General features: G+C 50.7%; 1 protein-coding gene across 2 annotated transcripts in view; it reads left to right on the plus strand.

Moving 5' to 3' along the window:
• CUL4B (cullin 4B) overlaps positions 1 to 14,458 on the plus strand; it is a 181,458-nt gene that overhangs the window by 126,132 nt on the left and 40,868 nt on the right. For both annotated transcript variants that reach the window (XM_075323898.1, XM_075323897.1), the window contains 3 exons: positions 7,292 to 7,402; positions 9,139 to 9,224; positions 9,380 to 9,487. In XM_075323898.1, the coding sequence (XP_075180013.1) occupies positions 7,292 to 7,402; positions 9,139 to 9,224; positions 9,380 to 9,487 (305 nt within the window). The remainder of the gene's footprint in view (positions 1 to 7,291; positions 7,403 to 9,138; positions 9,225 to 9,379; positions 9,488 to 14,458) is intronic.

The following is a 14,458-nucleotide window of genomic DNA, read 5'->3' on the forward strand; positions in this document are numbered from 1 at the left end:
TCATATGCTGCCTGTACCGCATGTGGGGCTGATCTACCGGCAGGTTCCACTGACCCCCATTGTGTGCAATGTTCGGTCCCTGTGCCACTTCGGCAGCCGGAGTCTATGGTAGTAGTGTCCCAGGCAGAGACACCGGTGAAACCTGTCCCGGTGACGGGGACAGAGTTTGCACTTTTTGCTGATAAGATGTCTGTGACTATGACAAAAATCCTAGACACATTGCAGTCCAGGCCAGTCACTCAGACCATGGTCACTGCTGAGTCAATGCTCCCCGGTCCCCCTCAGTTGGAACTAATCCGTGCTCCAAGGGGGTCCCAAGCATCACAGGCTGATGGCTCTGACTCGGATGACAGTCCCAGGCAGCCTAAGCGAGCTCGCTGGGAGAGACCCTCCACGTCATCACGCTGGTCAGGGTCTCAGCGACAAGAGTCTCTGTATGATGAGGCAGAGATAGAGGATCAGGAGTCTACTCCTGAGACCGCTCTCAATCTGGATACTCCTGATGGTGACGCCATGGTAAATGACCTTATAGCGGCCATCAATAGGCTGTTGGATATTTCTCCCCCAGCTCCTTCAGCAGAGGAGGCAGCTGCACAGCAGGAGAAGTTCCATTTCAGGTATCCCAAGCGTAAATTGAGTACGTTTCTGGACCACGCTGACTTCAGAGAATCAGTCCAGAAACATCACGCTTATCCAGACAAGCGTTTCTCCAAACGTCTTAAGGATACACGTTATCCCTTTCCCCCTGACGTGGTCAAACGCTGGACCCAGTGTCCAAAGGTGGACCCCCCAATCTCCAGGCTTGCGGCTAGATCCATTGTGGCAGTGGAAGACGGGGCTTCACTGAAAGATGCCAATGACAGACAGATGGACCTTTGGTTGAAATCTGTCTATGAAGCTATCGGCGCGTCGTTTGCTCCAGCATTCGCGGCCGTGTGGGCACTCCAAGCTATTTCAGCTGGTCTGGCACAGGTGGACTCTATCATACGTCCAGCAGTGCCGCAAGTGGCGTCCTTAACTTCGCAAATGTCTGCGTTTGCGACCTACGCTATCAATGCTGTCTTGGACTCTACGAGCCGTACCTCAATGGCGTCCGCCAATTCTGTGGTTTTGCGCAGAGCATTGTGGTTAAAGGAATGGAAAGCAGATTCTGCTTCCAAAAAATGTTTAACCAGCTTGCCATTATCTGGAGACAGACTGTTTGGTGAGCAATTGGCTGAAATCATTAAACAGTCCAAGGGTAAGGACTCTTCTTTACCCCAGCCCAGATCAAGCAAACCTCCACAGAGGAGGGGACAGTCGAGGTTTCGGTCCTTTCGAGGCTCGGGCAAGGCCCCATTCTCCTCGTCCAAAGGGACTCAGAAGGAGCAAAGGAGCTCAGACTCCTGGCGGGCTCACTCACGCCCAAAGAAAGCAACAGGAGGAACCGCTTCCAAGCCGGCTTCCTCATGACTTTCGGCCTCCTCTCTCCGCATCCTCGGTCGGTGGCAGGCTCTCCCGCTTTTGCGACATTTGGCCGCCACAGGTCAAAGACCGGTGGGTAACAGACGTTTTGTCTCACGGGTACAGGATAGAGTTCAATTCTCGTCCTCCGCCTCGGTTCTTCAGAACTTCCCCACATCCCGACCGATTCGATGCCCTTCTGCAGGCGGTAGGCTCTCTAAGAGCAGAAGGAGTGGTAATTCCTGTTCCTCTTCAGGAACAAGGTCAAGGTTTTTACTCCAATCTGTTTGGGGTGCCAAAAAAGGACGGCTCGTTCCGTCCTGTTCTGGACCTAAAACTGCTCAACAAGCATGTGAAAACCAGGCGGTTCCGGATGGAATCCCTCCGCTCCGTCATTGCCTCAATGTCTCAAGGAGATTACCTAGCATCAATAGATATCAAAGATGCTTATCTCCACGTGCCGATTGCTCCAGAGCACCAGCATTTTCTACGCTTCGTGATAGGAGACGACCATCTTCAGTTCGTAGCGCTGCCTTTAGGTCTGGCGACAGCCCCACAGGTTTTCACCAAGGTCATGGCGGCAGTGGTAGCGGTCTTGCACTCTCAGGGACACTCGGTGATCCCTTACTTGGACGATCTCCTTGTCAAGGCACCCTCTCAAGAGGCATGCCAACTCAGCCTGACGGTTGCGCTGGAGACTCTCCAGGCTTTCGGGTGGATCATCAACTTTTCCAAGTCAAATCTGTCCCCGACCCAGTCACTGACGTATCTTGGCATGGAGTTTCATACTCTCTCAGCGATAGTGAAGCTTCCGCTGGACAAGCAGCGTTCACTACAGACAGGGGTGCAGTCTCTCCTTCAGGGTCAGTCGCACCCCTTAAGGCGCCTCATGCACTTCCTAGGGAAGATGGGGGCAGCAATGGAGGCAGTCCCGTTTGCGCAGTTTCATCTGCGTCCACTTCAATGGGACATTCTCCGCCAATGGGACGGGAAGTCAACATCCCTGGACAGGAAGGTCCCCCTTTCCTAGACGGCCAAGGACTCTCTGCAGTGGTGGCTTCTTCCCAACTCATTATCACAGGGAAGATCCTTCCTACCACCATCCTGGGCGGTGGTCACGACAGACGCGAGTCTGTCAGGGTGGGGAGCAGTGTTTCTCCACCACAGGGCTCAGGGTACGTGGACTCAGCAGGAGTCCACCCTTCAGATCAATGTTCTGGAAATCAGAGCAGTGTATCTTGCCCTACTAGCCTTCCAGCAGTGGCTGGAAGGAAAGCAAATCCGAATTCAGTCGGACAACTCCACAGCGGTGGCATATATCAACCACCAAGGAGGGACACGCAGTCGGCAAGCCTTCCAGGAAGTCCGGCGGATTCTGATGTGGGTGGAGGACGGAGCATCCACCATATCCGCGGTTCACATCCCGGGCGTAGAAAACTGGGAAGCAGACTTCCTCAGTCGCCAAGGGATGGACGCAGGGGAATGGTCCCTTCACCCGGACGTGTTTCAGGAAATCTGTCGCCGTTGGGGGGTGCCGGACGTCGACCTAATGGCGTCTCGGCACAACAACAAGGTTCCGACCTTCATGGCGCGGTCTCGCGATCAAAGAGCTCTGGCGGCAGGCGCCTTAGTGCAGGATTGGTCGCAGTTCCGGCTCCCTTATGTGTTTCCCCCTCTGGCACTCTTGCCCAGAGTGCTACGCAAGATCAGATCCGATTGCAGCCGCGTCATACTCGTCGCCCCAGACTGGCCGAGGAGGTCGTGGTACCCGGATCTGTGGCATCTCACGGTCGGCCAACCGTGGGCACTACCAGACCGACCAGACTTACGGTCCCAAGGGCCGTTTTTCCATCGGAATTCTGCGGCCCTGAACCTGACTGTGTGGCCATTGAGTCCTGGATACTAGCGTCTTCAGGATTATCCCAGGGGGTCGTCGCCACCATGAGACAGGCTAGGAAGTCCACTTCTGCTAAGATCTACCACAGAACGTGGAGGATTTTCTTATCCTGGTGCTCTGCACAAGGAGTTTCCCCCTGGCCATTCGCATTGCCTACTTTTCTTTCCTTCCTGCAATCTGGGTTGGAAAAGGGCTTGTCGCTTGGCTCCCTTAAAGGGCAGGTCTCGGCACTATCCGTGTTTTTTCAGAAGCGTCTAGCACGACTTCCTCAGGTGCGCACGTTCCTTCAGGGGGTTTGTCATATCGTTCCTCCGTACAGGCGGCCGTTAGATCCATGGGATCTAAACAGGGTACTAGTTGCTCTCCAGAAGCCGCCCTTCGAGCCTCTGAGGGAGGTTTCACTTTCTCGACTCTCACAGAAAGTGACTTTTCTAGTAGCGGTCACGTCTCTTCGGAGAGTGTCTGAGCTAGCAGCGCTGTCATCCAAGGCTCCCTTCCTGTTGTGCCACCAGGACAAGGTAGTACTGTGCCCCATTCAGGAGTTTCTCCCTAAGGTGGTATCCTCTTTTCGTCTTAATCAGGATATCTCCTTGCCTTCATGTCCTCATCCAGTTCATCGGTATGAAAAGGATTTACATTTGTTAGATCTGGTGAGAGCACTCAGGATCTACATCTCCCGCACGGCGCCTTTGCGCCGCTCGGATGCACTCTTTGTCCTTGTCGCTGGTAAGCGCAAAGGGTCGCAGACTTCCAAAGCCACCCTGGCTCGATGGATCAAAGAACCAATTCTTGAAGCCTACCGTTCTGCTGGGCTTCCGGTTCCATCAGGGCTGAAGGCCCATTCAACCAGAGCCGTGGGTGCGTCCTGGGCATTACGACACCAGGTTACGGCTCAACAGGTGTGCCAGGCAGCTACCTGGTCGAGTCTGCACACTTTCACCAAACATTATCAGGTGCATACCTATGCTTCGGCGGACGCCAGCCTAGGTAGACGAGTCCTGCAGGCGGCAGTTGCCTCCCCGTAGGGGAGGGCTGTCTTTGCAGCGCTAACATGAGGTATTACTGTACCCACCCAGGGACTGCTTTTGGACGTCCCAATCGTCTGGGTCTCCCAATGGAGCGCCGAAGAAGAAGGGAATTTTGTTACTTACCGTAAATTCCTTTTCTTCTAGCTCCTATTGGGAGACCCAGCACCCGCCCTGTTGTCCTTCGGGATTTTTTTGGGTTGTTTTTCGGGTACACATGTTGTTCATGTTGAACGGTTTTCAGTTCTCCGATGTTACTTCGGAGTGAATTTGTTTAAACCAGTTATTGGCTTTCCTCCTTCTTGCTTTAGCACTAAAACTGATCAGCCCGTGATCCCACGGGGGGTGTATAGCCAGAAGGGGAGGGGCCTTACACTTTTTAGTGTAATGCTTTGTGTGGCCTCCGGAGGCAGTAGCTATACACCAATCGTCTGGGTCTCCCAATAGGAGCTAGAAGAAAAGGAATTTACGGTAAGTAACAAAATTCCCTTCTTTGATTGGACTTTTTTTTTTTTTTTTTTGTTTTAATTTATTTAAAAAGTAGGAACTGGTAAGAGACTGGAGCTTCGGGAAAACTTGTGCTACTATTTACTGCAATACTGTTAATTGGCGAAATTAAATCAGTTCTCACAGACTAAGGCCATGTGCCCATGGGGAAAGTGTCCTGCAGCTATATCCGCAGGACATTCCGCAGGAGCTCCCAGAAAACCGCAGCACAACTTTGTCTGTTTCCATGCTGCGGTTTATTTGCGGTGTCCTGCGGATATGCTGCGGTCATTCTGCATTGAGGATACAGTACCATCGCTTCGGCACTGCATCCTCAATGCAGAACAAGTGCTGAGTGATCGGGGCGTTCATACCTCCATCATGCAGCACTTCTCTCCGTCTCCGGCTATGTTTACACTGTGAAGTAGAAGGTGGGCGGGCCTGAACTAGCTCCGGCTGTCACATGACCGGAGCACGTGCAGGCCCCGCCCACCTCCTCCTTCCTGCTCCTGTGCATCGAGGGAAAATGACTGGGTGTATGTAAGGCAGGTAAGTATGGGACCAAGCAGGGGATTTCTGCAGGTAATGCCGCAGGAATAATTGACATGCAGTTACGTGCGGCTGCGGGATATCCGCAGTATATTCCGCAACCGCACATTCCGCAACGTGGACACCGCACTCCCCATGTCCCATAGGATAACAAGGGGAGTACATGCAGAAACCTGTGGATTTATCTGGAAAATCCAGATAAATGCGCAGGTTTTCCGCTGCAAAATCCGCAGAAAAAAGCTCCCGTGGGCACAGGGCCTTACGTGACAGTCCTTCATCAGGCCCATTTTAACCAGTCGGTTCTTTGCTAGAACGTTGAAGGGGACCGAGTGTAGCCAAACAGTGTGTATCAGCAATAATATTGTTTAAATGTCACCATCAAAGACAGTCTATGGCAGTGATGGCGAACCTGTGGCACTCCAGCTGTTGCAAAACTACAATTCCCATCATGCCTGGCCATTCAAAGCAAAAGCTTTGGCTGTGAAGACATGATGGGAATTATAGTTTTGCAACAGCTGGAGTGCCACAGGTTCGCCATCACTGGTCTATGGCATTTATATGTTTAAAGTGCAGCGATGGGCGTGTGTTCTGAATTCTGCAGGTACAGGCAGATGTCTGCTATATAATAACACAGGAGGTGTATACCTGTATGAAGCAGGCTCGGCTCCTGAGCCCGCTTCATACTTTCCTTTGAGGGGTTATCCAGGCTTGGGACAAAGGTTTGCCATCGCTCTGTGCGCACACTGTCATGATTTCCTGGTATTCCCCTTGTTAGTCAGTGGTCCAGTGTCCTCATATATGTGACTTTTATTCTTTCATTACATGCTGACTTCTCTCAGCTCACTTCTATATAGTGTGGCTTAACGTTTAGTCACATTGTCCAGTATGTAAGTGTCACACATGTGGTCACATTACAACAACTAGCACTGGGAACCTCATGCTGTCACGGTTCTGCAGCCACTGACTACAGACTCCTGTCTCAAGGCTGGACAACCTCCGTAGTGACCTAAGGCAAAAATGTATCTCCAAGTTACTGAAAACAAATATGACCCTGACTTTCCAATTTTTGCCAAAATTCTGGCGTAAAATTGTTCTTAAAATGTTGCAAAACTTACTTCTTTGGCTAAGTTTAGTAACTTTTTGAGAAGTTGGCAGCACTTTAAAAATGTATCAAAATTTACGCCACAAAATTGTAAGTTCCGACAGAAATGTGCTGCAGCCAGTGACTGCACAGCAGCTAAAAGGCTCTCGAGCCTGGCACACTGCTCAATGGGCACAAAGCCACTCCTGTACTGGGATAATAATAATAATAATTGTATTAATTTATATAGCACTATTCATTCCAACAGCGCTTTACATACATTGGCAACACTGTCCCCATTGGGGCTCACAATCTAGAGTCCCTATCTGTGTGTCTTCGGAGTGTGGGAGGAAACCGGAGTACCCGGAGGAAACCCACGCAAACACTGGGAGAACATACAAACTCCTTGCAGATGTTGTCCTTGGTAGGATTTGAACCCAGGACCCCAGCGCTGCAAGGCTGCAGTGCTAACCACTGAGCCACCGTGCCGGGATCAATGTGTAATGGAATATTAGTAGGCTATATGGGTTGTTCTTCCCGTTTTTTTAACTAGGTGTGCTAGGCTCTGCTTAGTTTGCACCCTTAGGGTCATATTCACATTCTACATTTAATAACTGTGTCTTAAAGTGAACCTGTCAAGTCCCCTATGCCCTCTAACCCAGCAGCATTCATACCTGTACGCCCAAATTCCCTCAATCGTGCTGCGTTGGAGGGTATAGGGGACCTGACAGGTTTGCTTTTAAATACATCATGACAATGTTCAAAGTTGAAATATGAGAAGTGAAAGATATGTTCTGCCATTTCATTCAGGGAAGGATGTCTTTGAGGCCTTCTACAAAAAAGACCTGGCCAAGAGGCTCTTGGTGGGGAAAAGTGCTTCCGTGGATGCTGAAAAGTCTATGCTTTCCAAACTAAAGCATGGTAAGACTATGATTTACTACCACTCTAAAGGTTGTAAGAAAGCGCAAGTAAACAGTCCCATACACCCCCTCCTTCATACAATATTTTCTTAAAGGGTTTTTTTACTGCAATATTGTATGTTACAATGGGCCTATGGTGACATTACAGGGAACCTGTCATCAGTTTTTTCCTTATTAAAACAAAAATATCACCTTCTGCAGCTCCTGGGCTGCATTCTAGGAAGGTGCACCTTGTTGCTGGCCCCATTTGCAGACCCCTAAAATAACTTTATAAAGTCTTACAGTTTGCTATGCAAATGAGTTTGGTTGGCCAGATGGGCGGGCTCCAATTCGTCTCCTGTCCCCCCTCCTGCCGCTGTTCCCCGTCCCCCAGGCATGATTTAAATGGATGACGCCGCCTCCGTCTTCGTGCACGCTTCTGGAGTCTAGCGCAGGCGCATTTTTCTGTGCCCCTATCACGGGGCTGAGCATAAAGTTTCCCTTGCGTGAGCGCCGGTGATGTAGTTGCGCAGGCGCGAGATTATGGGCGGGTATGAGGATGACGCTGGTGAGGTAATACACAGCGCCTATAACCTCGTGCCTGCGCAACTACATCACCGGCGCTCATGCGAGGGAGTCTTTATGCTCAGTCCCCCAATAGGGGCACAGCGAAATGCGCCTGCGCAAGACTCCAGCAGCGTGCACGAAGACACGGGTGGCATCATCCATTTAAATCATGCCTGGGGGACGGCGCACAGCGGCATGAGTGTAGACAGTAGACTAATTGGAGCCTGCCTATCTGGCCAACCAAACTCATTTGCATAGGAAATGGTAAAATTTTATAAAGTTCTTTTAGGGGTCTGCAAGGGGGCCAGCAACAAGGTGCACCTTCCTAGAATGCAGCCCAGGAGCTGCAGAAGGTGATATTTTTGGTTTAATAGGGAAAAAAACTGATGACAGGTTCCCTTTTAAAAGAGAGCCTATATGGGAATTGTTGTGCCATCAGTAATACAGCTGCGATAAGTGAGAGACCTCAGTGAAGATAAATGTATGCAGCAGGTATTTATCTCAGTGGTGGCTCCTGGTTGTGGCTAGCGGTCACCAGATCTCTCATTACAAACTGCATAAGGACCTGATGAGGCTGGTGTAATTTAAAATAAAATTGTCCTTGTCAGATTAGCTGTATAATCCTGACATTTTAAAAGAACAATTATAGACCAGCTATAAAATGAGTGCGCTGGTAAGTACAGGTGTGTCTAGCCTTCACTCACCCAGCCTGACAGGTGAGCTTGTACTGAGCGGTGGGAAATCTCAGCAGCAGGGAGGAGGGGCACTGAGGCGCTTCCACTTAGGCTAGGTGGAGGGGGATTTTAACCTTCCTATCCTTTCAAAAAGGATTACACAGCTAGTCTGACATGTGTTATCAAAGTAAGTATACCAGCCTCATCAGATCTGAGATCTGTCTAATGTTTGCAGTTTGTGTTGAGAAATCTGGTGGCAGATCCGCTTTCAAGAGCGTTCTACTTGAAATGTAAAAATCACTCCGTATTAATAAAGCAGAAGTTTCAGCAATAGCCAAACTTGCATTTCTGTAATGTTTAGATTGTTTTGGATGCAATTACTGACTTTAAAGGGATTGTCCACTACTACGACACGCTATTCCTTCCACTCTTTGCTGACTAGATGCTGTGTGTTGTGCTGTACCACCTCCAGCTAGGACCAGGCTGTGATCTTTATTGCGGTTTCTTGTTTCCACAGAATGCGGCGCTGCCTTTACTAGTAAACTTGAGGGAATGTTTAAAGACATGGAGCTGTCTAAAGACATAATGGTTCACTTTAAACAGGTAAAGAATTGCCCCTTACACAAAATGTATCCGTTCTGTACGGTGTGAGATCAAGGATTTGTTCTGCTCCTCATAAAATGTACTTTTTTTTTTTTTATTTATTTAATTGATGTACATTTCTTCATTGTCCACAATTGCTCCATGTTCTCTTTCAGTATATGCAGAATCAGAATGTGCCAGGAAACATTGAGTTAACTGTGAATATCCTAACGATGGGTTACTGGCCCACCTACGTGCCTATGGAAGTTCACCTACCTCCAGAGGTAAACGAATAGCGGCTCCTGCTCTGTGAGAAATGGCTCATTAAATTATTGAATGGGTTTAAGAAATGAGAAAACTATTGAAGTGTATTGTGCACGTCATCCGTAGTGATACAAGTATGGGGATGTACTCTTGCCTCCTCCTTGGCTCAAAGATTAAGTTTAAAGTAACATTTAAAGAGGTTGCCCACTAATAATATTATTATAGCACCTACATATTCCGCAGCGCTTTACAATTCAGAGTACACTACATTTTACATTGATGGCCTATCCTTTTAAGATAGATTGTCAATGCCTGATTGGCTGTGACCCGGCACCCCCACTCAGCGGCGGAAGCAGGCAGCTGGAAATGCTACTTTCTGAATCTGCCCTGTCAACTGATAGTGGTTGGGTACTGCTCATCCGCCACCCATTTAAATCAATAGGAGCCAGATGTGTGGTACCTGTCCACTATCAGAAGACGGAGTAGCTCCGTAACTGAGCATTTACGACCACCGCTGTTGGCACCAAGAACAGCTGATCGGCCGGGGTGCGGGGTGTCAGACCCCAGCCGATCAGATATTGATGACCTATCCTAAGTATCCAGTTGCATGTCGGCCATACTGAGACTAAAAGCGCACGGTTTTCACCTCTAACTGGTGAATGACTGCTCATGGGAACATTACAAGTCTACGTGGGGAAAAGCTCTTTACATACTGTGACAGTGGGCTCAGAGCCTGACTGCTGGCTAAAGCCCCAAAGGCATATTCCATAATTTTTGTACAATTTTATTACAATGCCATGTTCCCACATCATGTAAATGCTTTTCTTCGGCGCTCTATTGGGAGACCCAGACGATTGGGTGTATAGCTACTGCCTCCGGAGGCCACACAAAGCATTACACTAAAAAGTGTAAGGCCCCTCCCCTTCTGGCTATACACCCCCCCCGTGGGATCACGGGCTGCTCAGTTTTCAAGCTTTGTGCGAAGGAGGCACACATCCATGCATAAGCTCCACTGTTTAGTCAGCAGTAGCTGCTGGCTCTATCGGATGGAAGAAAAGAGGGCCCATACTAGGGCCCCCAGCATGCTCCCTTCTCACCCCACTTGCGGTTTGTAAGGTTGAGGTACCTATTGCTGGTACGGAGGCTGGAGCCCACATGCTGTTTTCCTTCCCCATCCCCCTGAGGGGCTCTGAGGAAGTGGGATCTTTCCGGCCACCAAGCCCTGAGGCCGGGCTCCATCCACAGACCCATAGAACCTGCTGGATGTGGAGCGGGAGTGCCGTTCAGGGACAAGGCCCTGCAACTTTCAGGTACTCTGTGTCCCCGTATGGCAGGCCACGCACACTCCAGGCTTGCTGGGTGTGCTAGTGCGCCGGGGACTGTAGCGCTGTGCGCTGGGCTTATAGTCCCTGCAGATTACTGGGGGACTTTACGTGTGGGGACCGCCGCGCCGACCGCCCCTGGAGTGGCGGCGCAGCTGCGACTTGTAGTGCGCCGGGGACGCGCCGACCGCGCTTTTACGGCGGCGGCGCTTCTAACTTTAGTCCCCGGCTTTTGCGGCCTAGCGCCGCTTCGTTCCCGCCCCCACCCTGTCACTCAGGGAAAGGGAGAGACGCTGTTCTATAGCAGCGCCGAGGGCTGGAGCCTTATTTGCATCTCCAGCCCCCTTCACTAGACACAGTGGGCGCCGGGTTCCCGCTCTTGTCTCGGGCACGCCCTCGGCCCGCCCCTCTCCTCTGGACGCCGGCAGCCATTCCGGCACGCAGAGCGGGAAAACGGAGACAAGCGCTGAGCTACCAGCACAGGATTCCGGCGCCACACACCCGCTTTTGTGCGGGCGGTAAGCGGCAACTAAAGTGCTGACCCACTAATGCCGAAGTGTCCTGTTGTACTTTTGTACGGTCGCTATTCAGGATGCAGACCTAGAAACAGCAAAAGATCAGGGGTGCTAAAGCACAGACTCTATATGCTGCTTGTCTTGCATGTGCTGCAGTGTCATGTGTCCTTTATGCTTGTATGCTTTACATTGCACTGTAAGGGCTATTCTTGGCTGTCTACCCGCCTAGATGGCTAGACAGCGGCAGCAAACAGCAATGGTGCTAAGGCACAAGCTTTCAATGCTGCTTGGATTGCATGTACTGCAGAGTTTATTTTCATGCTTGTACATTCACTGCATGTCGCTATTCTTGGCTAATGCTCCTTGATGACTAGACAACAGCAGCAGAAAAGCAAGGGTGCTAAGGCACAAGCTTTCAATGCTGCTTGGATTGCATGTGCTGCAGTGGTTATTTTCATGCTTGTATGCTATACATTCACTGTATGTCGCTTTTCTTGGCTAATGCTCCTGAATAACTAGACAACGGCAGCAGAAAAGCAAAGGTGCCAAGGCACAGGCTTTCTATGCTCCTTGTACTGCATGTGCTGAAGTGTTTATTGTACTTCATGCTTGTATGCTATACATTGCACTGTACGGTCGCTATTCTTGGCTAATGCTCCTAGATGGCTAGACAGCAACAGCAAAAAAAAAAAAAAAAAGCATGGGTGCCAAGGCACAGGCTTTCTATGCTGCTTGTACTGCATGCGATACTGTTCCAGGACCCCCAGTGTGTGCAATTACTCAACGGGGTCTCTGCTACAGGTGGCCAAAAGAACCACCTGTGATCCCTGTCCAGGGACAGGGACGGAGTTGCAGTTTCCGCTGATATATTGTCTGTGACTATGACTAACATCTTACAGACTTTGCAGTCCAGACAGACCTTGGGCAATGTTAGTTCAATGCCCCTGGCCACCCTGATTTCGAAACAAATCATGGCTCCAGGAGGGTCCCATGCATCCCAGGGTGCAGGCTCTGACACGGACGACAGTCCCAGACGGCCTAAGCGAGCTCCCTAAGAACGGCCCTCGACTTCATCACAGTACTCTCTGTATGATGAGGCAGACGTAGCTGTTCAGGACTCTGATCCTGAGACCGCTCTCAATCCGGATACACCGGATGGTGACACTATAGTGAATAATCTTATAGCGTCCATCAATGGAAGGTTGGGTATTTCTCCCTCAACTCCTCCAGTGGAGGGGTCAGCTTCACAGCAGAAGAAATCCCTATTTCGGTATCTCAAGCGTATATTGAGTACTTTTCTGGTCACTCTGACTCCAGAGAAGCAGTCCAGGAACACCACGCTTATCCCGATAAGCGTTTCTCCAACCGTATTGAGGATACGCGTTGTCTCTTCCCCCCTGACGTGCTCAAGCGCTCCAAGGGTGGATCCCCCAATCTCCAGGCTTGCGGCTAGATCTATAGTTGCAGTGGAAGATGGGACTTCACTTAAAGATGCCATTGACAGACAGATAGCCCTCTGGTTGCAATCTGTCTATGAAGCTATCGGCGGGTCGGTTGCCCCGGCATTCGCAGCCATAGAGGCACCAAGCTATTTCAGCTAGTATTGCGCAGAGGGACGCGGTCACATGTACATCTTGGCCGCAGTAGCGTCCTTCACCTCGCAATGTCGGCATTGCGACTCAAGCTGTTTATGCTGTCCTGGACTCTACGAGCCGTACGTCAGTGGCGTCCGCCAACTCCGTGTTGTTACGCTCCTAGTGTTAAGGGATTGGAGCAGATGCTGCTTCCACAAAAGTGCTTAACCAGATTGCCTTTATCTGGTGACAGACTGTTTCGTGAGCGGTTGGATTAAATCATTCAACTGTCCAAGGGTACGGATTCTTCCTTACCCCAGCTATCAAACAAGACCCATCAGGAGAAGGGACAGTCGAGGTTTCGGTCCTTCCCAGGCTCGGGCACGTCCCAATTGCCCTCGTCCAACAGGACTCAAAAGGCTCAGAGGGGCGCAGGTTCCTGGCGGGCTCAATCACGCCCGGAGAAGGCAGCCGGAGGAACCGCTACCAAGGCGGTTTCCTCATGATTTTCAGCCCCCTCTCTCCGCGTCCGCGGTCGGTGGCAGACTCCCCCGCTTTAGCGACATTTAACTGCCACAGGTCAATGGCCGGTGGGTGAGAGACAGTTTGTCGCAAAAACTTCCTCACCGGCCGAGCCGAGGCTCTTCTGCAGGCAGTAGGAGTCGTAATCCCGGTTCCTCCTCAGGAACAAGAGACACTTTTTACTCCGATCTGGTCGGGGTGACAAAATAGGACGACTCCTTCCGTTCCGTTCTGGACCTTAAACTGCTCAACAAGCACGTGAAAACCAGGCGGTTCCGGATGGAATCCCTCCGCTCCGTCATTGCCTCAATGTCTCAAGGAGATTTCCTAGCATCAATAGACATCAGGATGCTTATCTCCACGTGCCGATTGCTCCAGAGCACCGGCGTTTGCTACGATTCGTTATTGAAGACGAGCATCTTCGGTTCGTAGCCCTACCCTTCGGTCTGGCGACAGCCCCACGGGTTTTCACCAAGTTCATGGCAGCAGTGGGACCACTCCCGCACTCTCAGGGTCACCCTGTGATCCCTTACTTAGACCATCTACTTGTCAAGGCACTCTTTTAAGAGGCATGCCAGCATAGCCTGAACATGGCGCTGGAGACTTCCCAGAGTTTCGGGTGGGTCCTCAACTTTTCAAAGTTAAACCCAATCGCTGGCATATCTTAGCTTGGGGTTTCACACTCTCTCAGCGATGGTGAAGCTTCCACTGGACAAACAGCGGTCACTACAGACGGGGGTGCAGTCTCTCCTTCAAGGAGACACCTCATCCAGAGGCAGTCCCTTTCACGCAGTTTCCTCTGCGTCCACTTCAATAGAACATTCTTCGCTAATGGGAGGGGAAGTCGATGTCCCTACACAGGAACGTCCCCCTTTCTCAGACGATCAAGGACTCTCTTCAGAGGAGTCCACTCTTCAGATCAATTGTCTGGAGCTCTGGGCAGTGTATATTGCCCTGCAAGACTTCCTGCAGTGGCTGGAAGGCAAACAGATCCGAATTCAGTCGGACAATCCACAGCGGTGGCATACATCAACCACCAAGGCGGACTACGCAGTCGG

Source organism: Anomaloglossus baeobatrachus, chromosome 9 (genome assembly GCF_048569485.1).
Source record: "Anomaloglossus baeobatrachus isolate aAnoBae1 chromosome 9, aAnoBae1.hap1, whole genome shotgun sequence".
Taxonomy (NCBI): domain Eukaryota; kingdom Metazoa; phylum Chordata; class Amphibia; order Anura; family Aromobatidae; genus Anomaloglossus; species Anomaloglossus baeobatrachus.